At 47.8% G+C, this 17,589-nt stretch overlaps 1 protein-coding gene across 2 annotated transcripts in view; it reads left to right on the top strand.

The window, feature by feature from the left end:
* LOC149974505 (inactive rhomboid protein 1-like) overlaps positions 1-17,589 on the top strand; it is a 50,618-nt gene that overhangs the window by 6,375 nt on the left and 26,654 nt on the right. Inside the window, exons 2-4 of one of the 2 annotated variants that reach the window (XM_090212738.1) lie at positions 12,091-12,243; positions 13,611-13,750; positions 14,025-14,171. In XM_090212738.1, coding sequence (XP_090068864.1) covers positions 12,127-12,243; positions 13,611-13,750; positions 14,025-14,171 — 404 coding nt within the window. In that variant the 5' untranslated portion in view covers positions 12,091-12,126. Of the gene's footprint in view, positions 1-12,090; positions 12,244-13,610; positions 13,751-14,024; positions 14,172-15,987; positions 16,745-17,589 lie in introns of those variants that run through there. The other variant, XM_090212737.1, reaches the window with a different exon arrangement.

Raw genomic sequence — 17,589 nt, 5'->3', positions numbered from 1 at the left:
CAACGATGTTCCTATATAAAAGCTGGTCGATAGAGTGCTGGGGGTTTGAGACATCCCAAACCCATGCTGTTTCTGTTGTCAACATGATTAGTTGACAACAGATGGGATATGCCTTTTTTTCCAACACGATACTTAGCCTGAAACATAACACACTGGTCTTACACTGGACTAGGGCCTATCCTGCATGCACCAACAGATTGAAGGGCATGAAATCCAATGGTTCCCTGGAGGGAAATTCCAGTGAATGACACAACAGCTTCCGAATTCCTCTTTACAGCAGCAGTACTTTGGAATCAGTTATGCAAAGTGTTAACGCATTATGAAGGGTGTGGCTTGGTCGTGAAACATGCTCACATGTTGTTTATTATACTACAGAGAGAGAGAGAGGTAGCGTGATGGAGAAGAAAGAGATGGGGGGAGAGAGAGAGTAGATAGAGAGAGAGAGTAGATATCCATCTAACCTTTTCTTTGCTCTGTTACATATTGGTGTGTCCCCTTTTCTAATTACAGCGTCAACTTCAATCCCCCTACACACACACAGCAGCCATGGGAAGCGTGTCTGGGCATGTTTTCTGCTAGGCACAGTAGGCAGTAAATCAAATCAGTGATGGTATTTATCATGCTTATATCAGGGCTGATGCTGTTGTGCTATCCTGACCTGTCACCAGCGAAGCTGCTGCTGTAGTAGCAGCATTAGTAGTAGCCAGTAGTAATTTGGGCGGTGCTTATATTTGTCCATAGAAATGTGTTTTTTTTGCATATTCCAACTTCCCCTAAGACACGGACAGGGAGCAATTGGGGTTAAGTGCTTTGCTCAAGGGCACAACAATAGATTTTTCACCTTGTCTGCCCTGGGATTCGAACCAGTGACCTTTCAGTAGTAGTAGTAGTAAGTCAATATCAGTTTACTGTTTCCTCACCTGTATTGTCATCTCACCTGGCTCCATGTGACGATACTGGTTAGGGTCAGTTCCATTTTAATCCTGTCAATTCAGGAGATTGAAAAAGCACACATTTTAAAGATCATTTTTCCTATTCGTATTTTTGGTTGGGAATGATTTGAAATGGAGTCGACCCCATCCCTGCTGGCAGGACTTTATGTTGACATTATCATAACACCATTATGTAGTATGCTTTGTATTAGAAGGTTCAAGGAAAGTGTTGCTAGGATATTTCAGTGAATTGGTAACCCGGCCGGGTTACCAACACCTTAGCCATTACACCCAGAGGTACGAACTTCTTACACCCTTCCCTCTGTGAAGGGAGATTGGCTTTTCCATCAGATCATAGGAATATGACAGCACTGGCATTTACTGGGATTGTTGCTGTAGAACCATTTGTGGTGGTTGCTGTTTGTGTGGGCTTCCCACAGTATGACATGACCAAGATGTGATCTGCGATGTGATCTGAGATGGTCCTCCAAGATGTGATCTGAGATGATCCTCAGTGATGATGATCTGGGATGTGATCTGAGATGATCCTCAGTAATGATCTGGGATCTACTGCTATGGAGGCTGGGGGCAACAGTGGTGTGGGAAGAGTAGATAGATAGATAGATAGATAGATACGTTTCATTTAGGGAGATTGCTGTAGGTTGGGGATAGGGTTATATTTTGGCTAAGATGTGGATTTTGCAGAGAGAAAATACATGTAAATGTAGGTGTGTAATGGAGGCTAGAATCCCCCATAAAAATCTCACCAAACTTGAGTGGTTGAATGGAAAATGCTTCACCAAAGTCTAGTCACTTCTTTCATTGATGTCAATTAACATGGATGATGTCAGTGCTGTCACAAAGGCCAAAGTTATTCATGGTGACTCCAGACTGAGTGCTCCATTTCAAAGCAGCCACAATTATGACATTCTTCATTCTCCTCTCTAAATATTCTTTTCAGTGTCAGTTTTCTCCCTCTCCACCCTCTTTTCTCCAATGCAGCATCTGTGCGCAATTACCATTAGATGTTTTTATCCAGTGCGAGCCAACAGAGGAAGCTGTTATGTCTAAGTCACAGCATGTGGATGGTCCATAAGAGCTCTATTCATCAGAGCAGACTAAAGGCCACACATTGACTGTGACAATGGTCTTCACTTCCACCAGCTAGCTGAGACAAAGGAGTCTTCCATAAAGAGATTGGCTCTCTCTCTCTCCCTCTCCCTCTCCCTCTTTCGGTCTTTGTTATTAACTATGGGACTGTGTCATCTATAGATCTGTCATCTATCACATTCCCAGCAGACATCAGAAAGCCGTTGGTGCCTTTGGCACAATGACAGTGTACAGGCTAAATATCCATGGCACATGGGGCACATTTTCCAGCGAAAAAATAAAGTGACATTGGAATGGCCTGGTGAATGTCTGTGTTGGGCTTTTATGAGTTCATTAATAGATGTATTCGTTCGTGATAGATTCATTGAACTCGTAAAACTGCAACTGCGTGTCCTCTGAAATGTGTGTTGGGCCCCCAAGTCTCCTCCAGTCTCACTGCATATTAGTCAAGCACTAGCCGCTGGCTGTCAGTATCAAAAACAGCATTGTTGAACTGGAGGATGGGAGCAGATTGACCGCCGTTGTAACTGTCATTTACAGTGTAACGTGAGTGTAGAAGGTAGACCAGGCAGCAGCCGGAGTCCATTTGAACCATGTCATTTTACAAATATGACACCATGTCATAAAGTGGTGAAAGGTCAGTGGAGTTGTGTCTCCTTCAGGTTGAGTTACAGGTGGATCCTTCCTGCTGCATCATAGCGAACCAACGTAATGTAGGATTAGAATTGATTCACACCGTCATTAGTCAGTGGGCTCCATGAAGCTTATAGCAGCTTAGAGACAGTGCTCTCAGTGGATGTGTACCCCTATGAAACTGCAGCTAATGCTTCATAATTCCCTCTTTGCTAATGGACACTATGGGCCGTTACCTCTGGTGTGTTTCTGATAGGCAAACAGCTCTCAGAGTTCCATTCCGGAATGGAATGAAGCAGAATTGGAATACCGACTCCCAATCCATTCTGAGCTTGTTCCACACGGTCTTTATGGTATTGGATGACATTTTGTTGTCAGGTGATAGGACTGTTGGCTTGAGACTGTGATATGTGAAGCCACATCACGGTAGTGCACTATATGGAAAAGTGTGCCATGCATTTGAGCCCTTAGTCTGCCGACTGACTGGAGTGGGTTGTGGTGACAGCGGAATAGTGTTTATTTCCCCAGGCAGTTTGTTCAGTGCCAGTTGGAGAAGAGACCAACCCTCAGACTCCTAACTGTGTCTGTATTCTCTCCTCTCCCCCGAGGGACCGCTTTGTGGTAGGTCTGGCTATTTCCTCCCTGCCGCTCACTCTTTCCCTCTCATTCTGGGTCTCTGTTGTCAACTCACTGTTTAAAAATGACAAACTGACAGACGGGAACCAGGCTATGCCTTCTGCTGTGCCTTCTGCTCAGGCTTTTGAAGTAACTTGGTATGATGTTGGGGAGAATTGCAACTTTTTATTTCAAGGTTTCCTGGCAGTCAAATATGCTGTGATAAGATATTGGAAATGTTGGAACTGCAGTTTTCACTATAGGATTTTTTTTATATATATATTTTTTTGTTTACATTATTTCTGAGATATCTTCATAAACTTAGAACAGTCATTTATATTTCTAAGGTATGCAAATTGAGTGAATGTTATCTCAATAAGCTTGATTTAGAAGCAGACCTGACACAATCATGTTAGTGCAGGAATAAAGCAGTGCCTTGTGTGGGCTTTCCTTTGGCCATAGAGAGGCTTTTATTCTCTATTTTGGTTAGGCCAGGGTGTGACTAGGGTGGGCATTCTAGTTTCTTTATTTCTATGTTTTGGCCAGGTATGGTTCTCAATCAGGGACAGATGTCTACCGTTGTCTCTGATTGGGAATCATACTTAGGCAGCCTTTTTCCCACCTGTGTTTCGTGGGTAGTTATTTTATGTTTAGCTGCCTGACAGAACTGTGCACGTTCGTTTTTCTACATTGTTGTGGTGTTCGGTTTATTAAATATCACGAACGCCTACGATGCTGCACCTTGGTCTCCTTCTTCAACCCACGAGAGTCGTGACACTTGAACTCAGAAACTAACTGAGTTAAGGGGAATACTGCGATATTCTGGCAATGACTGGAAGTCTACAGCTACGATAGCGTATGCAATGGAAATGATGTCTGTGAGTTATCCAGGGGAAGAGACCCATGGCCAGGGAGTCCGAGGGCTCTGGAGGGAGGGATGGTGGGTCCCAGTAGAATTACCACCATGCTTCTCTTTCTTCTCTCTTTTCTTCTTCTTCAATACGTCCTGTGTTTTTCTCCACCCCACCCCCTTTGTATGTCTTCTCCTCCTGTTCATGTTCTCTCCTCTCCTCCTTCCTCTCCTTCCTTTTCCACGGTGATCCCCTGAGGGACTGAGAGCTTGGCTGATAACCAGCCTCTTACACATGCTGTCAGAGTGACATTCGGAGCTCCAGCAGGGCTGGAATCCTCCTGCAATCCTGAATACAAATAGTGTTTACTACTGTATATAAATGCCTGGTGTGCACTTTTTTTAGGATCGAAGGAAAACCCGCATTCACTGTAAATGGTCTTGAAAGATTCGACCTTGTAACTAGTGAGACCGTTTCGGTTTGTCGAATTCGGGGGTTCAGCATAGCAAGCCTGTACACTTCTGTGATTTTGACATACAGTATTAAACCAGCCCAGGACAATGAATGACTGAAACTGTTGATGTTTGAGGGCTTAATTTATGCGTGTGAATATTCTCTATTGGACTACTGAGAACTCTTATTGTGAAAACAGCTGGTCTTTTGCTTCGCCTGCATTTTCATTGCTATGGCTCAATAACAGAGTCCTAGGGGGTGAGTTTCCCGAAAGCCTCGTGGCTGAATCAGGCTGGCAGAGTGGTTTTGGTTCTGTAGCTGTACAGCCATGCCACACCATCACGGTTCACCAGAAACAGAACTGAGTGGGATGAAATGGGGTGGAACGGCCTGGTCTCTCAGGAGGGATGTGAGGTATTTCCGAGCATGTGCACCACAGAGTGTCGAGCCAACCAGGCGGTGCGCCATGACTATCAAGGGCACCACTACCACAGGACTTCTGGTATGGTTAACTTACCCTGGTCAAATAAAGGTTGAGAATGATCTGTGCTAGCTTGGTGGTGGTTTGTGCAGTAGAGGACTTTGATTATACCTCTACTTCCCTAGCGATACATAATGCATTATAGACCGGATCTTAACTTGAGGAATGCACACAACAGCCGTTCTCATAAATCTTGTATTGATGTGCATGGGATTTGGTTTTAAATTCGAGTTATGCATATACATTTACGTCAGGATTGGGCTTTATGAAAAAAGAGAGGAAGTCTTTAGTCAAAAGCTTATACTTCCCCTTGTTTCCTGGTTGACCACTGGGTCTGAGGGTTGAGACAAATAGAATGGACCCGTAATACCAGATTAAACTTGGTGACATATGTCAATAGTAGAATGAGTTGGAATACAAAAAAGATGACTGTATTTTCTCTTTATCAGATCATATTTTGGCTTGGTTTTGTTCTGCTGGGGATGATGACGGTGTGGGCGGTTTATGGAACAGTTAGTCCAAAATGTGGGTAAACCTTAGTGGAGTCAAACTAAAATGTGACCTCTTGTTTGAACTTCTTAAAAAATCCATAAGTTCTCTTTCCAATATGATAAGGAGATGAACTACTTTCTGTGCCAATGAGTGTACCCTCTTCTTTACTGTAGGTCAGGGATGGGCAACTGGCCGCCTGCGGCCCGCGGCAACCCTTTTGTATTCCCGCGGACCAATTAAATCAGGGTCTCAACTTACTGTTGAGAGTTAGAATAGTAGAAGACACAAGGTGCCATTTCAGCTATTCTATTTATCTATTGGTCAGTGAGTCTAGCGGCCAGCTATCTAAACTTGTAGTTAGCGTGGACGAATGACCAAACGGGGCGGGGTCCATTGATCATCAGCTATCATATTAAAAATGACGAACATTTGCCTCCACCCTGTGACAAAATGTATATAGAATTGCAGGAAATGTGTTAACTCTTCTCTCCGCCCCATGGCAAAATGTGTAGAATTGCAGCAAACTTGCTTTAAAATGGCAACATTTTCTCTACGCCCCATGGCAAAATGTGTAGAATTGCAGGAGATGAACTTTAAAATGATTTTCGCTGTCACTTGGGGGGGGGGGGGGGGGGGGGGGGGGTGCTAAAATGTTTTGCTCACAAGGTAGTGGTGTTTTTGTTGGGGGGGAGGGGGTATGGTTGTGGGTACGCAGACCCACAAGCCACTGCTGCCCCTCATAATGAGTTCAGTTTCTTTGTGGCCCCCACCCCCATCAAAGCAGCCCATCCCTGCTGTAGGTCATACGTTGATTGTGCATTCATTCTGTGGCTGTTTTCTCTGTTATACTCACTGTTGTTAGGTAGATGTGTTTTTTGCAGATGGCCTGAACGTGTGCTGCAGTCAAACAAAGCGAGGGTAAGGCACCGGAAGAGGGACACAACACAACAAACACAACACAGCACCACTCTGCAGAAAGGAAGCAACAAAATGAGGTCATCCATCGCTGGAGAACACACACACAAAGAGATATGACTGTAACATCTGGCACAGATCAAACCCACTACACAGACCTCTGATGATGTCACGGGGGGGACATAACTAGGACTTATCTAAGAGCAGATGGCGGGTTCGCTGGGGTTCGATTTTTCCAACACATCAAATATTGATTTCAGCCAAAGATTCATAACACACGAGTCCATTTACATGACACAAGAGAATAAATATCATCACTTTTTGAACTGAGATGATATCAGGCCCATTGCTTTGTCCATGGGGCATAAAGCATAACATGCAGAGCTCCTCTACAATACTTTGTCAAGCTGAAATGAGAAGAGGTGGTATTGGGCTCTGTAAGGTTACACTGACCTTATCCTGAGTTCTAAATCGAGCGATTGTTTCGCATAAAAAAAAAAAAATGCTATTTTGAGATGCAGCATAACACAGTCGGTGAAGGAAGTGTCAATTACAATGTCAAATACAGCTTGGCATTTCTGTACTCGAGCAAGGAAGGTTGAAATGAGAGAGGTAGAAAAAGAGATGAAGAGAAAAGGAAGGAAAGATGGAGAGAGAAAGAGAGAGAGAGAGAGAGAGAGAGAGAGAGAGAGAGAGAGAGAGTAGGAGAAAGATTGGTTTGGAAAGTGCAAGGCTATTGAAACAGACACAATGAGGAGTAACTTGAGCTCAGTTCAACCCCAGTACTGTCCGGTGCAAAGCTCTTTCCATGAGCACAGCAAAGAGGGTAGGAGAGGACAATGTTTGGACAACTCTTTTATGCAATGTGACATTCTGTTTAATTTCAGCAAGATGTGTCTGGAAGAAATGTCCCTGAATGCAAAACAGGCCTAAGTAGTTGATATTGGGCAGCTGCTTCTCCAAATCCATCCATATACTGTAGTTTACAGTATTTTGTGGGCCGTCATTGTAAATGAGAATTTGATCTGGCCTAGTTAAATAAAGGTTCATTATTATTATTTTTTTAAGTAGTGAAATCAGCACTTGCATAACACAAGATCAAATCCATTCAAACACTTTCATTCAGTTTCATTCAGTGATAACTCATTTCCATTCAGTTCCTTTTGACTCCTGGTGCAGGGTGACTTCCTGGACATTCTTTATGTTTCTCACCCGTCCAATCCATGTCCTGATCTCCTGCCAGGCTGACGGACAGGAGGAGGCGTATTATCACGTGGTCTACTGCAGGATTAAAGCCTGTCCGTTGGACCTTAATCTGCTTGTCTCACACACACACACACACACACACACACACACACACACACACACACACACACACACACACACACACACACACACACACACAGATGGAAAAAACTGACCGGGTGGAAGAGGGATAGAGGGATCATGGAATAGAAACAATGTGTATGTGTGTTGATTGCTGTTTTGCGTCAAAAGGGGATGAGAGAAAAAGGGAGTGTTTTCGTTATTTTCATTTTACCTCTCGTACTGCTAACTTCTGACTTAGGCCTTAACCGCAGTTTGTGTGCGTACATGCAACTGTGTGTGTGCATATGTTAGCGTTTGTGTGCTTGTGTATGTGCGTGCGTGTGTGCGGCCATAGGATATGGTCATATTGTTCTGGTGAGATGCTATTTGTAGGAGTGTGTTTACTCTCTCTGTCTCTGAAGGAGCACACAGGGTTCTAGAACCCGCCACAGAATGACCTTCAGAACACAGCCAGCTGAGGGATAACTCTTTATGTGCTGCTTTTCTCTGAATTCTTACCGTAAACTCCATTCCCTTGGGTTTGGAAACACACCCACTCTGACTGCCTGGCTGGCTAGTGTGTCGCTGCTGGTATTGAATAGCACACCGCTTGTTGGACTTGGCTTCAGTGAGTCTCAAGCCTCAAGAATCAATGATGATATAATAGACGATTGTTCTGTTAATGATTTCATGGCAAGACCAACGACTGTAATTTCCCTTCTGAGAAATATTTCAAAATGGACCTCAAAACCATCCACATCTGATATCTCCTTAAATGGTGGTTGTCTGTTCAGTCTTACAGATGCTGCATTCAGATGTCCTTTTCATGATCATCTCATGTTTAACTCTTATTTAACATTGGCTCTAGGACTTCTTTTCCAGATCATAGTTAGATCTCACATTGTCACCACACAGACATAGGACAGCCTCAATGCTCAATACGGCCTGCTGTTGATCAGCCAAGACCACCCTGCTGAATGGATGAAGGATTATGTGGATACAAGTTTGCTTACATCATATCTTAGCTCTTGACACATGGCAAACAATCTATTAGTCAACTGCTTCAGTGAGGAAGCCCTGCTTGTCTGGAGACAGTGTGGGTTTAGGTTTGACTCAGTGGGTGTGCTACTGTATGTGTACAGTACACCAATCAACGACTCTCTGTGGTTCTTCTATCCACAGGATTCCTTAGTAGTGTATGTTTGTATGTGTGGAGTGGAGCCCCTAAGTATACTGGGATTGAGTCAGGCTGATCCTTTGATGCAGGGGTTCTGGTGCTGACGGCTGTGTGTGTGTGTGTGTGTGTGTGTGTGTGTGTGTGTGTGTGTGTGTGTGTGTGTGAACATCCTCAGGGGTGGCTGAGTTCAAAGACAAAGTACTCGGGGCTCCTGAGTGGCGCAGCACTCTAAGGCACTGCATCTCAGTGCTAGAAATGACACTACAGACCCTGGTTCGATTCCAGGCTGTATCACAACCGGCCATGATTGGGAGTCCCATAGGGTGGCGTACAGTGTCGTCCGGGTTAGGGTTGGGTCGGGGTAGGCCGTCATGGTAAATAAGAATTTGTTCTTAACTGACTTGCCTTATTTTTTTAAAAATAAATAAATAAAGTACAACATTGAGTGGGGTTGGATGAGGAGAAGTTTTTGAGGCAATCAACGCCCCCTTGTGGGAAAATATACTAGTACAAAGTCTTAAAAAACACACAGTCCATGGAAATCATAGGTCTGCTTTGATATAAGCATTTCGCTACACCCGCAGACAGTGGACACAGGGCAGGCTGTGTCCAGACGGGCAGACAGACAGTGGACACAGGGCAGGCTGTGTCCAGACGGGCAGACAGACAGTGGACACAGGGCAGGCTGTGTCCAGATGGGCAGACAGACAGTGGACACAGGGCAGGCTGTGTCCAGACGGGCAGACAGACAGTGGACACAGGGCAGGCTGTGTCCAGATGGGCAGACAGACAGTGGACACAGGGCAGGCTGTGTCCAGATGGGCAGACAGACAGTGGACACAGGGCAGGCTGTGTCCAGATGGGCAGACAGACAGTGGACACAGGGCAGGGTGTGTCCAGATGGGCAGACAGACAGTGGACACAGGGCAGGCTGTGTCCAGACGGGCAGACAGACAGTGGACACAGGGCAGGCTGTGTCCAGATGGGCAGACAGACAGTGGACACAGGGCAGGCTGTGTCCAGACGGGCAGACAGACAGTGGACACAGGGCAGGCTGTGTCCAGATGGGCAGACAGACAGTGGACACAGGGCAGGCTGTGTCCAGATGGGCAGACAGACAGTGGACACAGGGCAGGCTGTGTCCAGATGGGCAGACAGACAGTGGACACAGGGCAGGGTGTGTCCAGATGGGCAGACAGACAGTGGACACAGGGCAGGCTGTGTCCAGATGGGCAGACAGACAGTGGACACAGGGCAGGCTGTGTCCAGATGGGCAGACAGACAGTGGACACAGGGCAGGCTGTGTCCAGATGGGCAGACAGACAGTGGACACAGGGCAGGGTGTGTCCAGATGGGCAGACAGACAGTGGACACAGGGCAGGGTGTGTCCAGATGGGCAGACAGACAGTGGACACAGGGCAGGCTGTGTCCAGATGGGCAGACAGACAGTGGACACAGGGCAGGCTGTGTCCAGATGGGCAGACAGACAGTGGACACAGGGCAGGCTGTGTCCAGATGGGCAGACAGACAGTGGACACAGGGCAGGCTGTGTCCAGACGGGCAGACAGACAGTGGACACAGGGCAGGCTGTGTCCAGACGGGCAGACAGACAGTGGACACAGGGCAGGCTGTGTCCAGACGGGCAGACAGACAGTGGACACAGGGCAGGCTGTGTCCAGATGGGCAGACAGACAGTGGACACAGGGCAGGCTGTGTCCAGATGGGCAGACAGACAGTGGACACAGGGCAGGCTGTGTCCAGATGGGCAGACAGACAGTGGACACAGGGCAGGGTGTGTCCAGATGGGCAGACAGACAGTGGACACAGGGCAGGCTGTGTCCAGACGGGCAGACAGACAGTGGACACAGGGCAGGCTGTGTCCAGATGGGCAGACAGACAGTGGACACAGGGCAGGCTGTGTCCAGACGGGCAGACAGACAGTGGACACAGGGCAGGCTGTGTCCAGACGGGCAGACAGACAGTGGACACAGGGCAGGCTGTGTCCAGATGGGCAGACAGACAGTGGACACAGGGCAGGCTGTGTCCAGATGGGCAGACAGACAGTGGACACAGGGCAGGCTGTGTCCAGATGGGCAGACAGACAGTGGACACAGGGCAGGGTGTGTCCAGATGGGCAGACAGACAGTGGACACAGGGCAGGCTGTGTCCAGACGGGCAGACAGACAGTGGACACAGGGCAGGCTGTGTCCAGACGGGCAGACAGACAGTGGACACAGGGCAGGCTGTGTCCAGATGGGCAGACAGACAGTGGACACAGGGCAGGGTGTGTCCAGATGGGCAGACAGACAGTGGACACAGGGCAGGCTGTGTCCAGACGGGCAGACAGACAGTGGACACAGGGCAGGCTGTGTCCAGATGGGCAGACAGACAGTGGACACAGGGCAGGCTGTGTCCAGATGGGCAGACAGACAGTGGACACAGGGCAGGGTGTGTCCAGATGGGCAGACAGACAGTGGACACAGGGCAGGCTGTGTCCAGACGGGCAGACAGACAGTGGACACAGGGCGGGCTGTGTCCAGACGGGCAGACAGACAGTGGACACAGGGCAGGCTGTGTCCATACGGGCAGACAGACAGTGGACACAGGGCAGGCTGTGTCCAGATGGGCAGACAGACAGTGGACACAGGGCAGGCTGTGTCCAGATGGGCAGACAGACAGTGGACACAGGGCAGGCTGTGTCCAGACGGGCAGACAGACAGTGGACACAGGGCAGGCTGTGTCCAGATGGGCAGACAGACAGTGGACACAGGGCAGGCTGTGTCCAGATGGGCAGACAGACAGTGGACACAGGGCAGGCTGTGTCCAGACGGGCAGACAGACAGTGGACACAGGGCAGGCTGTGTCCAGACGGGCAGACAGACAGTGGACACAGGGCAGGGTGTGTCCAGTTTGGAGGGCACGTTGTCTGTTTGTGTTAGACTGGCTGGCAGCATCACCTGCATTAGGATCAGCCAACATCCAATCATGAAAATTACTCCAAAAAGCTGCTTCATGTGCTCTGCTCTGAGTCAGATCACTGGGTTTTTCTGTAATACGGCTGCAATGTGTGTGTGTGTTCTGAACTTCTGTCTCAGATCTCTCCTTCTCTCCCTGTGTCTCCAGCTGGCAGGCGTAGCACGGTAGGGGGCGGTAGAGAGCATGGCTGAGCCAGGCCAGCCCCAGGAGAGCAGCAGTCTGCAGAGGAAGAAACCTCCATGGCTCAGAGTGGACATCCCCCCACAGCTGTCCCTGGATGAGCCCTCAACATTCATACAGGTATGATGACACATCTCTCTCTCTTTCTCTTTCTCTCTCTCGCTCGCACACTCACACACACACACACACACACACACGTTTGTTTTACTATACTTGTGGGGACCAAACAATTGATTCCCATTCAAAATCACATTTTTCCTAACCCCTATTTTACCCTTAACCAAACCCTAAAACTAACCCTAACCCCTAACTCCTAACCCTAACACCTAACCCCTAACTCCTAACCCTAACTCTAACTCCTAACCCTAACTCTAACTCCTAACCCTAACCACTAACCCTAACTCCTAACCCTAAACCCTAACCCTAACTCCTAACCCTAAACCCTAACCCTAACTCCTAACCCTAACCCTAACTCCTAACCCTAAACCCTAACCCTAACTCCTAACCCTAATCCCTAACTCTAACCCCTAACTCTAACCTCTAACTCTAACCCCTAACTCTAACCCCTAACTCTAAACCCTAACTCTAACCCCTAACTCTAACTCCTAACTCTAACCCCTAACCCTAACTCCTAACCCTAACTCCGAACCCCTAACTCCTAACTCTAACCCCTAACTCTAACCCCTAACTCTAACCCCTAACTCTAACCCCTAACTCTAACTCCTAACTCTAACCCCTAACTCTAACCCCTAACTCTAACCCCTAACTCTAACCCCTAACTCTAACTCCTAACTCTAACCCCTAACCCTAACTCCTAACCCTAACTCCTAACCCCTAACTCCTAACCCCTAACTCTAACCCCTAACTCTAACCCCTAACTCTAACCCCTAACTCTAACCCCTAACTCTAACTCCTAACTCTACCCCCTAACTCCTAACTCTAACCCCTAACCCCTAACTCTAACTCCTAACTCTAACCCCTAACTCTAACTCCTAACTCTAACCCCTAACTCTAACTCCTAACTCCTAACTCCTAACTCTAACCCCTAACTCTAACCCCTAACTCTAACTCCTAACTCCTAACTCTAACCCCTAACTCTAACTCCTAACTCTAACCCTTAACTCTAATTGTAACCCTAAACCTAAAAAAGCCTTTTTCCTTCTGGGGACCAGCAGAAGGCTTTCCTTGTTTTACTACCAACAGGTCCCCACAAGGAAAGTACACACACACACACACACACACACACACACACACACACACACACACACACACACACACACACACACACACACACACACACACACACACACACACACACACACACACACACCCCACACACATTCATACATACATGTACAGTTGCTGTAATCTGGCCTAGACACAGGTTCAATACAGATTCAATACAAGCGTACAATAGAGACCAGCTACAGTAAGTCCACTCAGCTGTTGAGGTGCAATGTCTTCTTGTTGTCTGGTGTGTGTCACAGCCGGTGAAGAGGCAGGGGTTCCTGCGCAGTGTGAGCATGCCTGGCGAGAACATACAATCAGGCATCGCAACCTTTGACCCCAGCAACTATCTCCAACCCCCCTTGCAGCGCCAGCCCTCCATCACACAGACCATCAAGAGGTGAGACCACACACACGCACACGTGTATCACACAACACACCTTCCACTCTACTTGCTTCTGCATTCCCTGAATATCTTTTCTAAATAACACTTTTACTAACTGACTCTTACTCTTTTCCAGCTGATCTGAACTTATACTCTTTTCATTTCCCTTTTTACTCCTCTCCTTTATTTCCCACTCTCTCTCCTTTCTCTTGGTGTCACTTCCTTCTCCTTCCCCGTCTGCCTACCTGCCTCCCCGGCTTTCCTCGGTCTGGTGTGTGTATGTGTGTAGTGAGAAGAGGGTGCATTTCAAGCGGGTCAACACGGTCCCTCCTAAGGGCCAGAGGGGCCCCCGACGGGTGTCTGTGCTGCGCAGGCGCTCCTGTGTCCCCAAACTGGTCACCCGCCGCCGCTCGTCCATCCCCAAACAAATCATCAAGTAAGAGTGAGAGAGGGGGGAGGGGATGAGGAGGGATATGAAGAGAGAGAAGGATGAAAGAAGGAACAAGGGAAGAGAGAGAAGGAACAGATTAAGATAATGTGTCAATACGACAATGTAAGAATCCTCACTACGACAATGTAAGAATCCTCACTACGACAATGTAAGAATCCTCACTACGACAATGTAAGAATCCTCACTGCGACAATGTAAGAATCCTCACTACGACAATGTAAGAATCCTCACTACGACAATGTAAGAATCCTCACTACGACAATGTAAGAATCCTCACTACGACAATGTAAGTATCCTCACTACGACAATGTAAGAATCCTCACTGCGATAATGTAAGAATCCTCACTACGACAATGTAAGAATCCTCACTGCGATAATGTAAGAATTCTCACTACGACAATGTAAGAATCCTCACTGCGACAATGTAAGAATCCTCACTGCAATAATGTAAGAATCCTCACTGCGACAATGTAAGAATCCCCTGATGATATAACGCAAACTTCCAGCAATTCGCTCACCAAATCATGTGTTTAAGGATGAATCGTCAGAGCAACACGCAGGGACCACATCTGCTGTGTGTTATGTTTTCATGTTTTTGACTGTGTTCCATGACGCATAGAGGATGCATTCACACGTTCCACCCACCACCCCTTATGCAGACACACACTCACACACACAATGACTCATAAAGAGTAGCTACCTGGCCTCCCACATCAAGGCCGCTGTGAATCCATCGGAGCGCCATGTAGCTGGCTTGTGTGTTCAGCTCATTGTGTGACAGTGGGCCAACACCAAAGACAGCTAGCTACCTCTTCAAAGGCCTGCCTGAACCTTCGCATTCGAAAGGTGGAACCACGGTGTGTGTGGTCCAGTTGGCTCCAGTAGGACTCTATCAATAGCATGACAGTAGCACACTGAGGGGGCACTTGTACTGGCAGGCTAAGGCCTGTGAGAGGGACAGGAATGTCAGCAATGCTAACTTTCTATTGACAGCTATTGTCACACCTATGGAGTTATATTCATAGACATGATGATACAGTATGTGACTGACTGAGTTTGAACCCCCGTGTTAGCAGTGTGTCTGTTACAAGACTGTGTTAGCCTGCTGAGCGAAAGGCAGTAGTTAACCTTTTTCACACCTCACACTAAGGTAGTTTCCTCATGATCATGCAAGGGGTTCATGACTTTGCTGCGTCAACCTTGTGTGCATTCTTTCTCTCTCTCTTCCTCATTCTCTCTCTCCCTCTCTCTCCCCCTCTCTCTTCCTCATTCTCTCCCTCCCTCCTTCCCTCTCTCTCTCTCTCTCTCTCTCTCTCTCTCCCTCCCTATTCTGTTCTCTCTCTCCCTCCCTCCCTCTTCTGTTCTCTCTCTCTCTCTCTCTCTCTCTCTCTCTCTCTCTCTCTCCCTCCCTCTTCTGTTCTCTCTCTCTCTCTCTCTCTCTCTCTCTCCCTTTGTCTCTCTTATCCTCTCTCCCTCTCTCTCTCTTGTTGAGACAGGTTCCACACACTCCCTCCACCGCCTGATATGTACAACCTACCTTGTTTTTTCTCTCCTTCTAATCTCTCTCTTCCTGGGAAGTGCTGGTATGTTAGTGGGAGCGTTGGCCAATTTACACAAACTCCCCAAACAGGGGGGGGGGCAGAGAAAAGGGGAGAGAGGAGGGGTTAATAGAAAGAGAGGGCTGAGAGAGAGAGAGAGAGAGAGAGAGAGAGAGAGAGAGAGAGAGAGAGAGAGAGGGAGAGAAAAAAAGAGGGAGAGGCATGTAGAACTAAGTGTGTTAGGGAGGTGAGAACAGAGATTCACAGAGAGCAGATATGTAGAGCCGTTGTCCATTCCCACTGAGGATCAGGCAGCTAGAGAGGATTCATGGAGATACAGGCGGAAGGATTTCACAACCTCAAGTTCAGAGAGACAATCTTCTGTTGAATTAAAAGGAATCCTGGAGAGAGAAGACCGTTTTGAGGAAAACTGGATACTCAATTCTTCCAAGCACAGTAGACGGATCACAGATCATAGCCTAGAGGTTATGGAACTGAAGACAGCAAATTCCTGTAATAGATACAGACTAGAATATCACACTGCGTCAAGATTGTCTCAAGTTCAGAGAGCACATCTTCTGTTGAATTAAAAGTCTGTTGGATTCTATTTCCAAGCACAGTAGACGGATCATAGTGCTGCAGGAGAAAGACAATTATTTCGGAGTCACACTGGAGTTCAGCCAGCTTCTAGACGACACGTTCTCTTAGTGTGATCCGCTGGTCGGAGGAACATCAACTTGGCCAGGCCGTTTGATTGACCCCCTCTCTGGGAAGAACATACTACTGAATGGAAGTACATTTCACATCATCACCCAGTGGATGTATAGCAGCTCTCAGCCTCAACGGACCTTCAATTATTCTCACCAGCTGTGAACCAGAGGGTGACTTGGGGTCAGACGTTGGACAGGAGTTAGGGGTGAGACCAGGACATTATGTGGTTGTGGCTCCAGGCTGCTGTAGCTCTGTGTGAGCCAGAGGCATGACCCTACCTGCTTCCTGGGACTGGGATGGACTGGACAGGTAAGAGGACTTTGGGTGGGGGGGGGGACAACATGGGAATGTCTGGACAGGTAAGAGGACTTTGGGGGGGTGGGCAACATGGGAATTTCTGGACAGGTAAGAGGACTTGGGGGGGTGGGCAACATGGGAATGTCTGGACAGGTAAGAGGACTTGGGGGGGTGGGCAACATGGGAATGTCTGGACAGGTAAGAGGACTTTGGGGGGGGGGCAACATGGGAATGTCTGGACAGGTAAGAGGACTTTGGGGGGGGGGCATGGGAATGTCTGGACAGGTAAGAGGACTTTGGGGGGGGGGGCATGGGAATGTCTGGACAGGTAAGACAGTGTGGAACTGGGTAGAGGAACATGTGGGAAACAGGAGGGAGGGAAGGAGTTGGGGAACAGAAAAGAAGAGAGGGAGCGAGAGGGAGGGAGAGGAAGGAAAGAAGAGAGGGAGCGAGAGGGAGGGAGAGGAAGGAAAGAAGAGAGGGAGCGAGAGGAGGGAGAGGAAGGAAAGAAGAGAGGGAGCGAGAGGGAGGGAGGGAGAGAGAGGAAGGAAAGAAGAGAGGGAGCGAGAGGGAGGGAGAGGAAGGAAAGAAGAGAGGGAGCGAGAGGGAGGGAGAGGAAGGAAAGAAGAGAGGGAGCGAGAGGGAGGGAGAGGAAGGAAAGAAGAGCGGTCAAGGGGAGGGGAGATTAGAGGAGATGATTTCCAGCTGTGCGGGGATCACTGACAGTGTTTTACAAAGGAACTGTTTATCTTTAGATTTTTCATAGTTGAGGGATGCTTGTTTCTACAATGTTAGGTGCTCCAATGTGACCCACATGTAATAGAACAAGGAATATAGAACATGCATGGATCAGTGTA

Source organism: Oncorhynchus mykiss, chromosome 20 (assembly GCF_057628025.1).
Source record: "Oncorhynchus mykiss isolate SJ-2025 chromosome 20, ASM5762802v1, whole genome shotgun sequence".
In the NCBI taxonomy this organism is placed as follows: Eukaryota; Metazoa; Chordata; class Actinopteri; order Salmoniformes; family Salmonidae; genus Oncorhynchus; species Oncorhynchus mykiss.
The sequence above is the reverse complement of the archived record's forward strand: the minus strand, read 5'-3'. Positions and strand labels throughout refer to the sequence as shown.